The 17,216-nt window shown below is 41.5% G+C and overlaps 1 protein-coding gene across 1 annotated transcript in view; it reads left to right on the top strand.

Moving 5' to 3' along the window:
* The first annotated feature begins 4,612 nt into the window (after positions 1 to 4,612).
* LOC311004926 (uncharacterized protein) overlaps positions 4,613 to 17,216 on the top strand; it is a 182,946-nt gene continuing 170,342 nt past the window's right edge. Inside the window, exons 1-2 of the mRNA XM_083997151.1 lie at positions 4,613 to 5,315; positions 13,408 to 13,595. Of these exons, the coding sequence (XP_083853277.1) occupies positions 5,257 to 5,315; positions 13,408 to 13,595 (247 nt within the window). The 5' untranslated portion in view covers positions 4,613 to 5,256. The remainder of the gene's footprint in view (positions 5,316 to 13,407; positions 13,596 to 17,216) is intronic.

Raw genomic sequence — 17,216 nt, 5'->3', positions numbered from 1 at the left:
CGGGAAGAGGTGCTTCGAGAAGCTTCCGCTACAAAACAAGCTTGAAATATAGACTTATTTAATTTTTTTCGGGACAATTTCGCATTTCGGGGCTTCAATACAAGACGGACATTACATACGAGCAGCATGGAGGTATTTGGATGTTTTTTGGTGGGTCTTTTTGTTACGACACGAGACAGTTGGTATCCATTTGCAACCGTTATATGGACATGCACTGCTACGCCGAGACCCCCTGCAACTCAGAGAAGCCACGGATAACTCTGAAACTTCTCCCAGCCCTTAGTCGACATGAGGGTGAGTAGATAATGAGTGAAATTTCAATTTTGGGTGAACTATCCCTTTAACTTTTTGTTTTGTTTTGTTTTTTTTCGTAACAGGAGCTGAGGTTGTAGATGATAGATAGATGTGGTCACCAGATTCTGACTCATCTATCAAGTCTTCCCATAGAAACATAAATCCTATCATTGTCTTCTTTTGGCCCTGGTATAAGGCTAATGCCTGGTTCTGGCCCATATATATTTTCCGATGCGTACTGCTACATCTGGACCAATTCTGGTGTTGGGTTCAAGTCTGGCCTATTTACTTCCGCATCTGGGCAGAATGCGGCTATTATCCTCTGGTACTGACTGTCAAGATTTTCCACCAGATTTGGTCCAGATGTGGAAGTAGCGTTTGGAAATCATGCTGTACATTTGGGCCAGATTTGGGCCACAACACCAGGCATAGTATATTCGGCGAGTATAAACAATGTTTATTTCTTCAAAAATAATGATCTATTTTCCTTCTCTGCTTCATAAATCTCCTGCAGATATAGTGCCATTCACTCCAGCTTTAACGTTATGACACAATAGTTTTCACCAGGAAGTGATTAGTGTAATTAACAGAAAGCAGCACGACCGCATCATCAAGAACAGCAACGTGATTACAGACAGATTGGCACGACACAGCTGATCGATTGCCACTAGTATGTAAATGATTAGTGGGACACGAAGCGTGATAATGAAGACATCGATCAAATGATAACCGGTGCATCTAGAACATAATCAATCATCAGATATTGATGTAAAGGTTTGATTCCAGTGGATTCACAAAATAAAGTCTATAGAGTCTCACCAACAAATAAACAACTGATAAGGAAACAACAGCTATTTTAACTCCAAACAGAACGACTTTGTGCGGCTGCATGGTGTCGGTGAGGATGTCATGTCTTCTTCACATGGGTGTCAGGCCTCAGGATTGGGAGAATGTGACTATGAATATGTCTTTTTTAGAGGCTTGATACCTGTGGCCTGAGGGCACAGCGTATCCTCTCTGTGAGACAGAGACATAACAGAGCAAAGCCTCCACCTCGGGCGTCTCTCAGTCATCCATGAGTCAAACTGTCAGCTGTCAAGGATTCACTGCAAACACACTGCCATATGATGAAATGAACTACTGCTTCCCTCTTTTTTCTTTTTTTCTGTTTCTTTTCTCTCTTTTTTTGGATGTTCTGCACTTTGAGGTTTGTTTCTGTGTCTTTGTGTTGCAGCTTTTCTCTTCATTAAGATGGAAACACTAGTGCATGTTTTAACAAAACTGACACAGACAAAGAAAACTGTATGTAAAAACACTAATAACTCACTCGCTAGAGACAGCGAACATAATAAAACACCACTGTTTATTTCTTTTTTTAAAAAACAAAACAGTGCATCAAATCATGCATTTAGTGTCAGAAGTAACATTTAAACTTGGATGTTGAAACAGGCTTTTCAAAGATGTTTTGACATGTTTTATGTTTCATTATGTGCTGCCTTTTGTGATTGTTAATGTTTTCATTCTCTGTGTGCAAAGCAAATTCCCAGAGGGGGAATAAAGGTTTCAGTCACTCCATTTGATGAGTGACAAACTTCAAGTAGAGAATGTGAACATGGCAGACAGCTGTTATGAGGAAGTAAAGTGTGTCCAAGATAAATTATGTTGTTTATAGAGGAAGGGTGGGGAGAAGTGAAGGTGTGAATTGTTCCAACGTCTCCCTGTCACTGTATATAAAGCAGCTTTTCAAATAACTTACGAAATCAAATTAACAGACAACTGCACTTCTTCTGTTTTATTGGAAGGGAAGATCAATAAGAAGAAACACTTGTGGTTTTAGTTTTCTCCTGTCTCAACAGGTCAGTGTCAGTGGATGACTGTTTGTTTTCTGAGTAACTAAATATATTAAAATACAGTGAATTCCAGGTAAAAACACTCAGAGAAATCAAATCCTGCAAAGTGTTGGATGGTGGGTCCAGGTGGGCGGGGCTTGGTGACTGCTTTGTTGTGACATCACAAAGTTTCAGAAGTCCTGACAGATGGTGTTAAGGCTCAGTTTCTGAATACAGGCTGTGCGCATTTCACTGTGCAGTGAGCACGTTGATACTTTCACAGGATTTAGATAGACCCTAGAGCTGCTTCATAATCCAACAGTGCATTGAAATCTTATACTTCATACAATATGGGACCTTTAATACAGAGAGACATTTCTGTTTTTTGGCTAAACTTCAACAGTATAATCTTGGTGGACAAAATAACAGAAACCCCTCAACCCTCCACCAAAATAATTGGCATTGGTTACATCTAGGTGTACCTAATAAACTGACCACTTAGGCCATGCAGCTGCAAGTTTTCAAAAAATATATATTTTCAAGCAAATTTTGTGTGCAGACTGCCTAAATTGTCAATACTCTTTGTTACTTGTCTTACTCTTCCTACCTGCTAAAATAACACACAATGAAGCCAGATCTATGATGGACAGGTCTGACAACATGCCCCTCATTGCTGTTGGTCTGGAGCTGTTTCTCATGGCAGGGCTTGGCTCCTTGGCTCCAAGAAAAATGAAAAGGAAATCTTAATGCTACCGCATACAATGATAGTTTAGACAAAGTGCGCTTCTAATGTTGTGGCAGGCATGTGGGGAAGGCCCTTTCCTGTTCCAACATGACAATGCCCCCATGCACAAAGCAAAGGGCCATGAAGAAATGCTTTTCCCAGTTTGGTGTGTGAGAGAGAGAGATTCAAGCCCGCTGAATACCTTTGGGAGGAAACATTGCCCGGCGTCGGTGTATGTGCTTCTCAGACTGGGAGAAAGCAAATCCCTGCAGCCATGGGACCAAGTTTTGTGAAAAAGCTGAAACCAGAAGAGCAGAGGCAGCATGTTACCGGAAAGAGACGCTCAACGATCACATATGGTGTAATGTTTAGGTCTTCACATACTTTGTTTGAGTGTTAACATACTTTTGGCCATGTATAAAGTCTGTAGTATGGATAGTTTACAAAAAAGTGCCCACTGGTATGTAGTTTTTTTTTTTATACTGCTGGGACAAACATTGTGGTTATTTAGGCATATCCTCTTTCTTGTATAATATCTCCAGCTGCTTTGACCATATTGGCCATTGTATTGCTTTAAAATGGGTTGAATTCTTTAACTTGTCACATAACTCCCTTTAAGTTTCCTCCAAAATGAGCTCCTTGGATGTTGTTTGTATTCTGGGTGTGTAAGCAGTGGTTTCACTACAGTACATTAAGGCTTCTGTGTGAAAGTAATGGTGTTAAAAAATATGATTAGACCATCATAAAGTAATATAATTTTAGGGGGCAAATGACATTAAAGTCAGGTTGTAGCTGTTCTGCAATAATAGTAGCTTAATGTGCAAAGGTTTTTCCCTCTCCATCAGGGGAGGCGTCAAGATCCGTTGTGAATTCACTCTGTATAGCAGAGAAATGAGTCAAAACATACAGCCCTGAGTCATAAAGACATTTCTTCAAAGACAAGAAGAACAAGGAAGCCTGCAACAGATGGCCTGGACCCCCACGGCGCCCTGATCTCAACATCATGCCGTCAAGTCTGGGATTACATGCAGAGACAGATGACACTGGAGCAGAATAAATTTGAGGTTCCCCAAGATACCTGGAACAACCTTGAACATTCACATTGAATTTGATTTACAGACTTCTTTGATTAATTTGTATGCGGTTAACTGAAAAATAAAAGTATTATATGCCCTTCGTTAACTCAGTAATGTGCATTAGATTTATCCTGTTGAACATCTTAGGAAAAGGTCTATTTGTGCAATATTAGCCTATCTCAATGGAATATAATGGCAATTATTAGGAACACTTTTATGCATGTAATAGTTTCCACTTATGGTGAGAAATCTAAGGCAAACAACATGTTTTCCCCCCACTAAATCAACACATTGTGGATGTAACAAAGGCAGCAGCAGCAGCAGCAGCAGCAAGGCAAGGCTGTACTTGTGCTATATTTGTATAGCACAATTTATAGGCTACTACACTATAGACAATTCAAAGTGCTTTACAGGGGCATATAAATACATTTAAAAGGAAAAGCAAGAAATAAGACAGTAAAAGACAATAATAAAAGCAATCAGAATAATAAAAAAAAAATCAATAAAATGTATTTCTCTTTAAAAGAAAGAGAAAGGAATAAGACGGTAAAAGACAAAAATAGCAATTAGTAAATGCTTAAAATCATATTGAATTTAGTTAAAAGCTGTAGCAAATACAGTAATAAAGTTTTCAAACAGACTACTAGAGCCACATTGACTCCAGTCCACCTTAAAAAACACAGCGCTGACAGACTGTACACACATTTCCTGAAAACGCCCCGTGCAGGAGAGAGAGAGAGAGAGAGAGAAAAAAGAAAAACTTAAGTGACTCAGAATAATAATAATAATATTAAAGCGGCGTTGTTTATCCAAGAAGAAGGTGGTGGGTTGGAGTTGGATATAGGCTAAATCCTGTGCCAAACTTTTTTCTTTTTTCCCTTAACTCCTCTTTCCTCCACCCCTTCACAGAAACTTTAGTTGTTCACTGCCACACAGCTTCACCCTCCACAACAGCAGCAGCACCGACCAAGGTCAGCGACGGTGGCCGCCCACAGGATCTGTCAACGCGGCTGCAAAACCTCCGCGTACCCCGGGAGCTTTTTTTTTTCTTTCTCTCTCTCTGACTCTCTCTATCTATCTTTCCCTCCCTCCCTCGCTTCCTCTCTCTCTCTAGTCTCTTCCTTTCTCACTCTGTCTCTGTTTGAACATGGAAGTTGGACTCAGCTGAACCACCACTACCAACCACCACTGCTGCCGTCTTGTTGTCACCGTGCAGCCGGATGAAGGAAGCCTCGACGGCGGCCGAGGGGGAGTGAGCTTCTTGCGAGCACAAACCAAATGTTAACCCAACGTCAAGTTTGTTGTGAACGTTAAAAAGACCATAAGTGACACCATGTTGGGAAACTCGGGGACTTATGCTAACAAGAAGAGGAAGAAGCCTGTTCTCAAACAGTAAGACTTTTGTTTTTTGTGTGCTTAATTTAGGCTAACTTAACTTTAATGTTCATGTTACACATTTAAAAGTTATACCGAGCCTACGACGTTGATACTACTGAACCTAGAATTATGTCTGTTAGCTACACGTTGACCAACGGTTAAGTTTCAAAAAAATTAATAAACGGTTAAGTTTACGTAAGTTTTACACGTTAAACAGACAAGGATAGTGTTGCTTTAAAAAAAAAAAAGTTAAGGTAAACCGAGTTGTTTAATTATTAACGTCTATCACCGACGTTTCAGGCGTGTATTTGTACTGTAAAGCAAAAAAAAAGTTGTGATATCAACAAGTACAACAGGGTAAAAGTTTGCTTGTGAGTTGAGAGTGAGTGAGTGAGTGTTGGTCTCTTGTGCTGTTTTTTCTTTTTTTTTCCTTTCGTGTGTGCACTTTTTCGGACCACCTTAAGAAGTATGTGTCTAGCTCGGATCTGGCATGGATATCTTGCCCTCGCGCATTAATCACAATCAAGTTGGAGAGTCGGCTGCTGCTCTCACGCGATGCTCCGAGGAGGAGGAGGAGGAGGAGGGAGGGGGGACTGAAGGGGGAGTGAAAGAGAGCGAGCGAGAGGGAGAGAGGGAGGGGAGGAGAGGAGAGGAGGGGAGGGGAGGGGGGGAGCTGTATGCGAGTATGTTATTGTAATCTGATACAGCCTCGCGCTTCATCGTTCTGGGATCAGTGCTGGCTGTGTGTGTGCTTTTGTGTGTGTATGTGTGTGTATTGTGTGTGTGTGTCTTTTCCTCTGTGTTTTCCCCCTCCTGTTTTGTTCTTCTTAACTTTTTTAAAAAAGTGTTTTACACAGTAAACCAGTACATTTATTTACATAGGCCTACTGTACACGGGACTTTACATTTAATCACACTTTAGAGGGACACATTTTACTGTAACACCACTACATAGATAGATAGATAGATAGATAGATAGATAGATAGATAGATAGATAGATAGATAGATAGATAGATAGATAGATAGATAGATAAATATGAACGACAAAAAAATGACCAATTACACTGTTTAATCACATTTAAGATGATTTTGCTTATTGTGCAGCTCCATCAGAAAGTAACTCTTCCAACAAAGCTACTATTGATTTCTATTGATGAACGTAAACTGAAGCTGTTAGTTTTAACTGCTGCTTTAACATGCAAACTAGATAGATAGATAGATAGATAGATAGATAGATAGATAGATAGATAGATAGATAGATAGATAGATATTTGTTTAGCTTTAATTGAGTAATTTATATTAGATGACTCAGGTGATCTCACCTGGCTGGCGTTAATCCTGCTTTTAAACTAGTTTCAGGTCTGTTCCTGTTGAAGTTGAGTAAATTCCTCAAAGCTGCACTCATCAATGTATTTATATAAACAACAGATCACATGACTGCGTGTGATGAGACAAGAGTAGCTAGTAGTGGCACACCCACAGAGGATTATCACTCGTTTCTGTGGACACCTTGGCTCGATGAATGTGTCTGTGTGTGCTTTCAGTCACGTTGTTATTGAGTGTTGTTTTTCCAGCTATTATCAGCCTTGTTTTTCAGCAACAAAAGCTCTAATAAACCCTTTATACCAACGCAGATAGCTGACCATTTAGTAGCCAAAGGGTTAGATGTTTTTTTTTTAGGAATAAGGCAGTGGAGGAGACCAAAATAGAGCAAAAAGAGTGGTTGAGAGAGTTTCATGCTTGCAGTAAAGTTGGACACTTGAGCATCCAATTTACTTTTACACTTCCTGCCACTCATCAACACTACACTAGACAACAAAACTACAGTAAATCCAATTAAATATTCATTAACATCACTGCTCTTGAATGTAACTTTGACTAGATATGACTTGGACTAAGTCCTATTGTGAAAATTGTGAGTGTATAGCGAGTGTGTGCATATACTAGGCTGTTCCCAGTGTAAATCCCAAAATAAAGAGGTGGTCTGTATGCAGACGTCTGTGTTTCTGAAGATGTGGGGACCGTGCAATGAAGGGCTGAGGTTTCCTGGACGGCCCAGCTGGGCTCAGCTGCACAAAGGCACCACTGAGCCCCGACTGTAAAAAGCTGTGGTCACTCAACAGGGGCATTCCACGGCAGATCTGCCCATCCAAATTCTCTGTTTTATTACCCAGAATTCCTTCTGTGTGCGCTGCCAGTCAGTCTCCTTTGCCATGAATACAACTAGCTATGTGATTAAAAGTACCTATTTAATGTTTTCTATGCACCGAGTCTCGTGTGTGTGTGTGTGTTTGCACAGGCAACATTGTTCTCGTGCATTTAACCACTTAAGCGCTCGGCCATGTGCTTAACGTCCCAAAAATGCAAACTCACAAGTTCCAAATTGGCGACCATCATCTCATCACAAGCCCACATTTATAAAGCCACCCGAGTCTTCAAGTTTGACAGCCAGAGAACAAGGAGTGACAGTGATGCATTGCATTGCTTTTCCCACACTGCTGAACAAAGAGTCACAACACGAGATAGGCAGCTCGGCTCATATGAAAGCTGCTGCATCCTTCCTCCCTTATAGCTGCACTGCTGCTGAGAAACAACACCACAGGTCGCTATGAAATATAGTCACTGTGAAAATATGGGTTAATTACACTGCTTAGGGCTCATTAAAAACCCTCCAGAGTGCACAATGGTAATGTGTTGGGGTGTAGTGTGTGTGTATACCCAACGCTGTGGATCATAAGTGGATTATAGGTTACACACTTTATAATGTGGCTATTTATTTTAGCAAGCAATGCTATCCTTAGTAAGAAGGGATAATATGCTTCAGCAATGGAAATATTGTTTTGCACTGTAATCTCAAGGGGTTGTGAGAAGTGTACACACACACACAGGCAGACACACACACACACATGCTGATAAGAGGTGGGGCAGAACGCCAAAACACTCCTGGTGAACACCTACGCAGTTACCCTTTGTTCTTTGCCCTTTGTTTCATTTTCAAAGAGGAGCTAAACACTTTTATCATGTCTGACACTCTTACTGGAAAAGCATTACCCATCAAAGACAGTTAGAAATTACCCCCAAATGATGTGTAATTATTGGGATATTGATCTGACGTAACTTTAACAACCCCCAACCTCAAGGATAACTCATTTTATTATTGTTTTACATTATTACGAGCTCATTAAAATTTGAAAGCTGTAATGGTTTTTCATTAGGCTAATATATCATCATGTTTTATAGCTGCATGTTGGAGGAGGGTTAAACATAAAACACATACTCCCATGCCCTTGAAGTCAGAAAAATGACTTTAGACAAGTTATGTCCCAGGCTGCGGTCATGTACATTGTGTATGTGTGTAAAAGTCATGAGGCACTTTGCATGTGTGATAATAAGCTAGAAGCAACCGCTGCTTCCCTCCCTTACCTCTTAAGACAGCTGAAGAGGCTGCTTCCTACAGGACTACACTCGCCAGGAGTTTCAGTCCAAACAAACTTCAGCCCCCCTGAGCTGTTTAAAGAAAAGAAAGAAAGAAACTTTTTGGCACAAACCTGTCTGCCTCTGAAAAAAAGTTTTTGATTTGCTCCTTCCTGGAGGATGGTACTTAGGAGTGGACCTCTCCCTTCACCTAGAAAATGAATAATGTCTCCTGCATCCCGTGTGTACCCAACAGTGAGTCCCCAAGTTTCTCCACAACAGAGATAAATACACCTCTTTCATGTCACACCATTGCCTCTGCATTAGCTGTGGAGCTCCTGTGGACATGGCACATTCAATGAGGCATTGTATCTGCCTTTGTGAATGTTTTTTTTTTGTATTTTTTATTTTTTATTCCACCCAGCGTGAGCAGAAAGTCAGAAAACCTTGGTATTGTATGACTTCAAAACACTTGGACTGTTGAACAATAATTGCTGCCACTCTGCTCAGTTGGATATTGGTAAATTGATCTGCTCTTGCCGTAACTCGGCCTTTGTTCTCGTACATTTATGTACAACATGTGTTATTTTTTTGTCTGGGAAGCTCTTTCTAGGCAAGAAGCTGCCTTTGTATACTGTCCCACTTCCAAAGTTGCAGTCTTCTTTGTTTGTCTGCAGCCAAACATGTGTATAAAAAGCACACTTTTCATACTTTCGAGCCACTGAGTCATCCCTCTGGAGGCAGTAGACGCTTCATCTTCTTTAAGCAGACAAATGTGTGTCAACAGACCCCGAGTGCAACATGCGCTGCCTTACATCTGGGCCAGAGGTGTTTGGGTTCATGGCTCAGACTAGAGCTCTGCTCTTTCACAGTCGCGAGATAAGGAATCCCAATAGGAATCAATACATGAGGTAAACCCGTCTTTTTTTCTTCCCTGCACTGAACGCCCTGATGTCTGCTGCTCAACCCCGTGATCCATAGCGAATCAAGGTGGAAAAAATGGTTCTGAATGCTGCCTTTTGTCTCCACGAGGCATTTCTCGAGAGTGAGATCAGTCCTACTTCATTTTCTGAGAAGGTACGGCTTGGCTCTGCGGCCAGCAATTGAGTTTAGGCTCTGTTCCCTGCAGGCTATTCAGTGGCAGCGGAGGAAATTTAATAGCCTATCATTAACCAAAGTTTTGGTAGAGAGAGGGAAATTTAGGCAACAGTGGAGAATCTGAAGGCTGAAACTGCAGAAATGCTGCGGCGGTTGTTGACCTGAAAAAAGCTGCTGTCGATGCTGAGGATACTGAGGCCGAAACCACGGGAGTTAACGTGATTAGGATTGGCCAGACTTATATAGACCGCTGATTAGTTCCTCTTTGTAAAGATTTATAGACACCTCCTGCTTGAGCTGGGACTCAGTCAGTCTAAACAGCTGGAGGGCAAACATAGAAAAACTATCAATAGCTCTGGAGTTGCATGTTAGTCATGTTTCATCTGACCATGAAATAAATGGTTGCAGCCGTTAACAATTAAGTTCATTAACCTTGATCATTTATTTTTAATAAAGATAAAACACAACACTATCATTTTTCGCAGTGCTCAAGTCAGAATGTAAAGATGTGTTTTTGACAGAGCGCTTGATCCCTGAGCCTTTAGGCCTATAGTCTACCAATCAAAACAATAGAACAAATGGCCTTGTTGTTTACAACTACTTAATCCAGCATGAGAACAATGGTGACAGATGAGAGTTTCACTATATATATCTATCTCATATTTCACGTCACTATATCACCGTTTAGACTAATCTTATGTTTGTGAAGTCTATAAAGCCAATGATTGCACGTTTTTGTAATTAGTCATGGTTATCGTAAATGGGCTTTATGCACAGCTCCACTACTTCCTGAAATAAGACAGCTCCTTTATTACCTGTGTTACATTATTGGACAAACTGATTAATCCAGGTGTGTCTGACCTCACAACAATGGTCAGGCACACCTGGATTAATTAGTTGGTCCAATAATGTAACACAGGTAATAAAGGAGCTGTCTTATTTCAGGAAGTAGTGGAGCTGTGCATAAAGCCCATTGGCTGGGCTAACCGTTACCTGTTTAACTTTAATAACTCAGTGACTCAAATGGTCCATGAAAAAAGTATTTTTTCCAGCAGATATCTTAGTTACAACATGATTGAGCTAACTGGAGTAGTTTCATGTCGTGTCCAATAACGGGAGGGTTTTAACAGCTGACGTCCTGATGTTAGCTTAGCTACCGCCGTTAGCTTAGCTACCGTTAGCTGTCCCTGTCAGCTGCAGCCACTGATGCTTTCTAGACACAGTGATTCCCCAAAACTAAATAAATACCACACATATCAACACAAAGCTGCTTCGCTCATGCACACAGAAATAGTAATGTTTCTTTAATCATTTCAGATTCGTCTGAACGGTGATGGTGGCGTGAAAAACATGATATAGGCTAGCTAAACTCTTGTTTGTTACTATTGTTCTCATTGAAATTACGTGCTGGTTTTCTACCCGAAGTGTTTCGCCGGTGACACGCGACATCAGGGAGCTGAGGTTGCAGCCGACCCTTTTTTGATGTTTGCTCTGATAACTTATCAACCAGATGTTCAGGAGGCTTTCACCAGCAGCTGAATTATCCAAAGAGAAATCCTTTTCTCCACCGCGCAAACCATACCAGGGGATTAAAACTGGGAAACGAATGAAGCAGTTTCACAGTTTCTTGGGCGAGGGCTGGTTTACCCAACCCCAAATCAGTCCAATGGGCACAGCAGGACATGGATTTCTCCAACCGCCTGGGAGCTGAAGAAGTGTTTGGCTTTATTCTCTAACTTCAGATCCAGACATCCGCTGACTGAAACCCTTCATCTGGTCAAAATACTGTATATAGTTGAAAGTGACCAAGGTGTGAAGCAGCTTCACAGCCTGTAACTCAAGACCTCTGGCTCGGTGGAGTTGCCGAGTCGTGCAAAAGAGTTTTTGACTCATCCAAAAGCTGATTCCCCTCAACAATTAGGGGAATGTAAGCATTTTACATTGACTAGACCCAACTTGTAGAAGATTATTCCTACAAAGTCAACTTATCTCCAGGCTTTTTTTTTTTTTTTTTTCTATACCGCAGGCCTAGACTGTAGCTACTGCCAACAGTTCCCATCAGGGCTGAAGGAAAAACTAGAAACCTCAAGCAGTGAAAGCACCAAACATACTGTCTGTCATGCATTTTGGTTTGCTGCCACATTAATAAGATGCCTGTGCAGAAATGAGCTTATGTATATTTGAAGCTGGGTGTAATGGGTCTTTAAGACTGGATGCAGTGTGAGGATTATTTGTGAATGGGCCGGCTTGTTGTCGGTGGGTCTGCGAGCCACAAGCCGCTCAGCAGGTGTGTGCTGGAGGAAGGACGGGCGGCGGGGTGTCGTGTGCCGTCCCAATTTGCTCCCTTTTTCAACCGACACTTGGTTTCACTCCCGGTGAAGCATGTGTGTCTGATTTGTGAGTAATGACATGTATCTCCAGTGAGCCTCGTTTTGTGAGCTTGTGCTCTGCGCTTTTGAGCATGGGTGGTCAAGAGAAAGTCGAGCAGAGCAAATAAAGCTGCTGTCACGGTGAAAAACTGGATTGTGTCCTGACAAACTACACACAAGTAGCCAACGGAACGAGCTGTGGTGATTTTTGTATATTTTGCGTGCTGCTGTCTCTACTATTTACTCTGGACTGGAAATTGTTTCCTTGAGAAAGAAACTCCACTTTGTCTTGTTTTCATGTTTGTAAAAATAGAGCGTAGAGTATTTTTTCTTTTCTTTTTCTCCAGTAAGAGACCGGTTTATGTCTCTTGTGATTTAACAGTTTTGTTCATGATGATGATATTAATTTATTTTCAGAGTAGTAGTTAATGGTTCGCTGCTGTAGCTAGGTAAGCACATGATTTATTTACAGATATTAACCTTAACAACTCTTAATTATCATCTAAAGGATTCTGGGATGTTCAATTAGCTCAAGCAGCATAACGTTTAATAATAATATCACTACATTATTGTATTTTACATTTATCTCGTGCCGATGTTCAGTGTTCAACAAGCAACGAAGCAGTGAAAAGGATTAATATTTGATATTATGGATATTTTTGCCCATGCGTAAGTACAGCTGACAGCCTTTAATGTGTTATGAAATAAATATTGTACGAAAGCAGCAGGAGGAAAAAAAAAAAAAAGAAGCTAAAAACAATATGCTAATGGTATGCTAAGTGAGTCCGTGAGAACTTTTAATGTGGCACAGTTGAGAATCATCTGGTTGTGCTAATATTTAATGATTATTGTGCTGGTGTTCAGCAGCTCTCATGCTTCGACAGCACTCCTTTATTTAACACTTTAACAATGGAGCTGACGTTGACTCAGAGGAGCTGCAGTATTTATGAGTAACTTTTATGACACCTGGTTTTTTCCCCGAGTGGGTCTGGAGCTGCTTGCAGCGCTGCTAACAGTTAATGTTGCTCATGTTTAATTGCCATGTGTCATACTGCATCCCCACAACAGATGCCACGGCCTGGCAGGGCCGGTTATCCCAGCTCCAAGAACTGAATCAGTCATGGTCCAAGCAGCCGTAATGACAGGCTTCTTCAAGTTGGCACGGCGAACACTTCAATAACCAGCTTTTGGGTTTTTGTCCCCGTTTCCTTTTTTCGCTCCGCAGAAAGAAAAATGACGGCAGTGAAGTGGTTAAATCGAACCCTTCAAAGCGACACCGGGATCGGCTGAACGGGGAGCTGGACCGCCTGACGGACCTGCTGCCCTTCTCCGAGGATGTCCGCACCCGCCTGGACAAGCTGTCGGTCCTCCGCCTCAGTGTGGGATACCTGAGGGTCAAGAGCTACTTCAAAGGTGAGGAGCCACTGAAAACCTCCACAGCGCTGCTTTTGTCTGAAAATATCTACTAGGCCTCCACAATATCAGCAAAATGTGCGATCACACTGTTCAATATCATGTTGACGATATGACTTGCGATAAATAAGTAAATATTCAGGTGTGCATACTCATACAGTTCCTGTGTCTTTCTGAAAATGACTCAACACGCTGCTGTAGTACACACACCAGGCCTGTAGTGGCGCTGTAACACTGCCACAAACACAGAAGAAGGAGAGTGGACCAAACCACGTTTTTCTGCTGAAAACAAATATATTTGGGTATGAATTAGTGTTGTTGATTGATTGAACTCTTGACATTTTAGTCAAAATATTTCAATTTGGTGTATTTTGTGACTGCCCTCTATGGGGCGATCCCTGGCTATTACAATCGAATGTTGCTATTGGCTGAAATGACGTTTTTCTAACTTCCATCTGCCAGTGTGTTTGTGTTTCATAGAAAGAAAGAAAGAAAAAACATAGTCGATTGCCGATAGAGGCTCGGGTTGCCGATCGGCACCAGTCACAGACATTTAATAGAGCATTTTAATCTATCAGATAACGGTTAATAAACACTTAATGAACGTTGGTTAACGGTCGGGGAAAAAAATGTAAATGTGCATCCCTAAAACGTACTCATTGACCTTTTGCGATGTGTTTATCGTGCACGTTGACATCGCGGTGAGCCCTAATATCTACGCTGTCGGTCCATATTAGCCGTGATGTGGACTGGAGTGGACTCAGGCCATTCAGTCCTAATCAGCCCTACTTGTGACACATGGTAACAGCTCATTCAGAATAATTGCATGTTAGCGAAATTCACTGGAAACCATTGTTTCATTGGAAGAGACATTCAGTTTTAAGACTTTTGGCCATTGCTTCATAGTCTTCTTAAGAATTGGAAATACATGGGAGTCATAACGTGCAAAAACATGGTTAGAGCGAGTTAGCAGACCTCACAGTGGCTGGAGCTGAAAGGAGAACTGAGAGCTGCACATAGTAAATATACTGGCAGCACCTTTGACAGCCAAGACAGGAATGAGAAGCATGCAGGAATCTGGTTTTAGGAAACAACACATCCTCACTGTTCGCAAACCGCACTCCGCCCTGTCGACCAGCAGCACCTACAATAGTCCCAATCGTATTGTTGTTGTTTTTTGTTATTAAGATCAAAGTTTCTTCTTTAAATTGATGAGACTTGCAGGCACCCGGGTTTATGGCGTTGCAGATCTGATGAGTCATGTGCGTGAGTCCATTGTATGTGTGAGTCACGCACTCAACATCTCCACCACCTGCAAATGATAGCTACCTTCTGAATGAAACAGACTAGCCGAGGTGTTGGCAGACGAGCTGCTGAGTAAGTTTCTCTGCTGCCTCTCGGCGTCACTGATGTTACAATTTATGTGTCTGGTCTCTGTTGCGTTTTGCTGCTGCACATGCAGTCGCTGCAGCGTTCAGGCTCTGTGGTCTCGTACATATAACTGGACATTGTCACTAATTATGGGCTCTGTCGACAAAGACCAATGAATCTCACATGGATTAATGACTATCGTGTTTGCCAGAAAGATATAAATAGTGTTGCTTTGAAGGACTTTTGGTTAAATGCTCATTAATTTTAGAAAAAACAAACATTTTCATTCCATTAAAGTATATTTATTTCTCTTAGAGGTTGTTCCAAGCGCCACCTTGTTAGGCGAAGAAACCCTAAATAAAGCAGTCTGTGGCTGCAGACTGTGATTTTCTTCCTTGCCAAGTTGTTTTCAGTGTGAATGGACTTGTTACGTGCAGTCGGAGGAGTTGTGACATTCCAGTGCTGCTTGTTCTCACACCCTCTCGCCTACTTTTTTTTTTTTTTTTTTTTTTAGCTATGCAGACAAGATAGGTCAAAGTGTTGGAGTTGCGCCATAACCTAACTGTTGCATATTGTCGTCTCTATAAACTTGGCACACCTGCGTTTACAACGTGACATTTGTAACTTGTGATAAACTTTCACCATGGCCTGTTTTGATAACATTAAGCCGACGGGTCGTCAGCTCCATTCCTACAGTATACATCATGTGTTGTAGCAGCAGGGGACAGGTTTGTCAAGTATATGTGACTCAAATGAAAATATATTGCTTTCTATCATGAAAAAACTAGTGGTCCATGCACGGCATGTTCTGCATGGTTTGCCTCTAACTGTATAAATAGATAGACAGCACATGTGAAATATCAGTGGAGACATGTCAAACACCTGGGGCCAGATGTACAAGCGATACATACACGCTAAAACTATGCACCTGCCATTTCTCACATATGAACCGGTGCGTCGCTGCAGACCAGGCAAACACTTCCTTTTACATGTTCAAACACATAGAAATCATAAAAATAAGGAGAATCACCTACTTTTCCTTCTGTTGTAATCCCAATCTTAGTGTGTATATATTGTGCAAATCATCGTCATGCATGCACAGTTGTGTAGTGTGTGCAGAGTGCAGACACTACACAAATCTATGTAAATCACCCCCTGACCCTGTTGTTTGCATGTCTGCCTCGGACAGACAGCAGCTTTTTCCCTCTGCAGCATGTAGAGTCACTCACTCATCCCAGGAAGCCGCCATGATCCATCTTCATGTGCGGTAAAGGCCCCGCCCCTTTCCCCTCCGTCCCAACTTTGACCCACAGCGCTCCGGTCAAAGGTCGAGGAAAAACATCCCCGAACCAGAGTGACGTTTGCCAACACAAACATCCACACACAGAACACTGGAATGAAAGTGTTTTTCTGTGCAGAGCTGGTTCAACAACCTGTTTTCCTAAAAAAAAAAAAAAAGAAGCAGCCCACCGAAAATGTTTTTTTTTTTTTTTTTTGCCGGCCTTGACGTAGAAAATGTGCAGTGATATAAAAGTCTGCTGCGATGATGGTGCATTCCTGTCCAGTTGTTTTGGAAAAAATGACATCCCTAATCAGTTTTGCTTGTGAATGCAGTGCCTTTTTCCAAGCGAACTGAGTCTTGTGTCAAGGTTTTTTCTTGTTTTTTTTTATACCACAAATAAACATTAGAGCTGTGGAGAACGTTAACAACTGCAGTGGCATTTGCTCTTTGTAAAGCATTGATCTCATTTGGAAAGTTCTCTGGAAAATAACAGAAATGTGGATTTTTGGAAGTTTAGTCATTCTCTTTAGACTTTGGACTGTCACGGACAATTTGAAGGTCTGTAATTTTAATTTTTCTTCCTTTTTAGATCTTTAAAATCCTTTCAATAATATTTATGTTTCAGCGCACGGGACCAGAGTCCATTAGCTGTTGGCTGAAGACGTCCCCTTCACTTTAAGACACTCACTGCTTTCCAAGAGGCCAGACCCAGAACAAGTAGCTTGGAGCAGGGTGTTCGCTGGAAGAACAGGAAGTCAGCTGTAGTGTAGCGAGCGTTCAACAACAATAGCAAGACAATGGAGCAGACAAGTCTGACACGTCTCCAGCAGAACATCCTTACTTTTGTATTACTGTGTTAAAACTGATCATTAGAGGTTCACAGGCTCCGCAATTACCAACACGCTCACATTAACTCCTTGCACCTTGCTTTACAAGTAGAGGTCACTCTATAATGGTTTCTGTGGCTC

The sequence above is a fragment of the Trachurus trachurus genome (genome assembly GCF_905171665.1).
Source record: "Trachurus trachurus genome assembly, chromosome: 21".
Classification (NCBI taxonomy): Eukaryota; Metazoa; Chordata; class Actinopteri; order Carangiformes; family Carangidae; genus Trachurus; species Trachurus trachurus.
The sequence above is the reverse complement of the archived record's forward strand: the minus strand, read 5'-3'. Positions and strand labels throughout refer to the sequence as shown.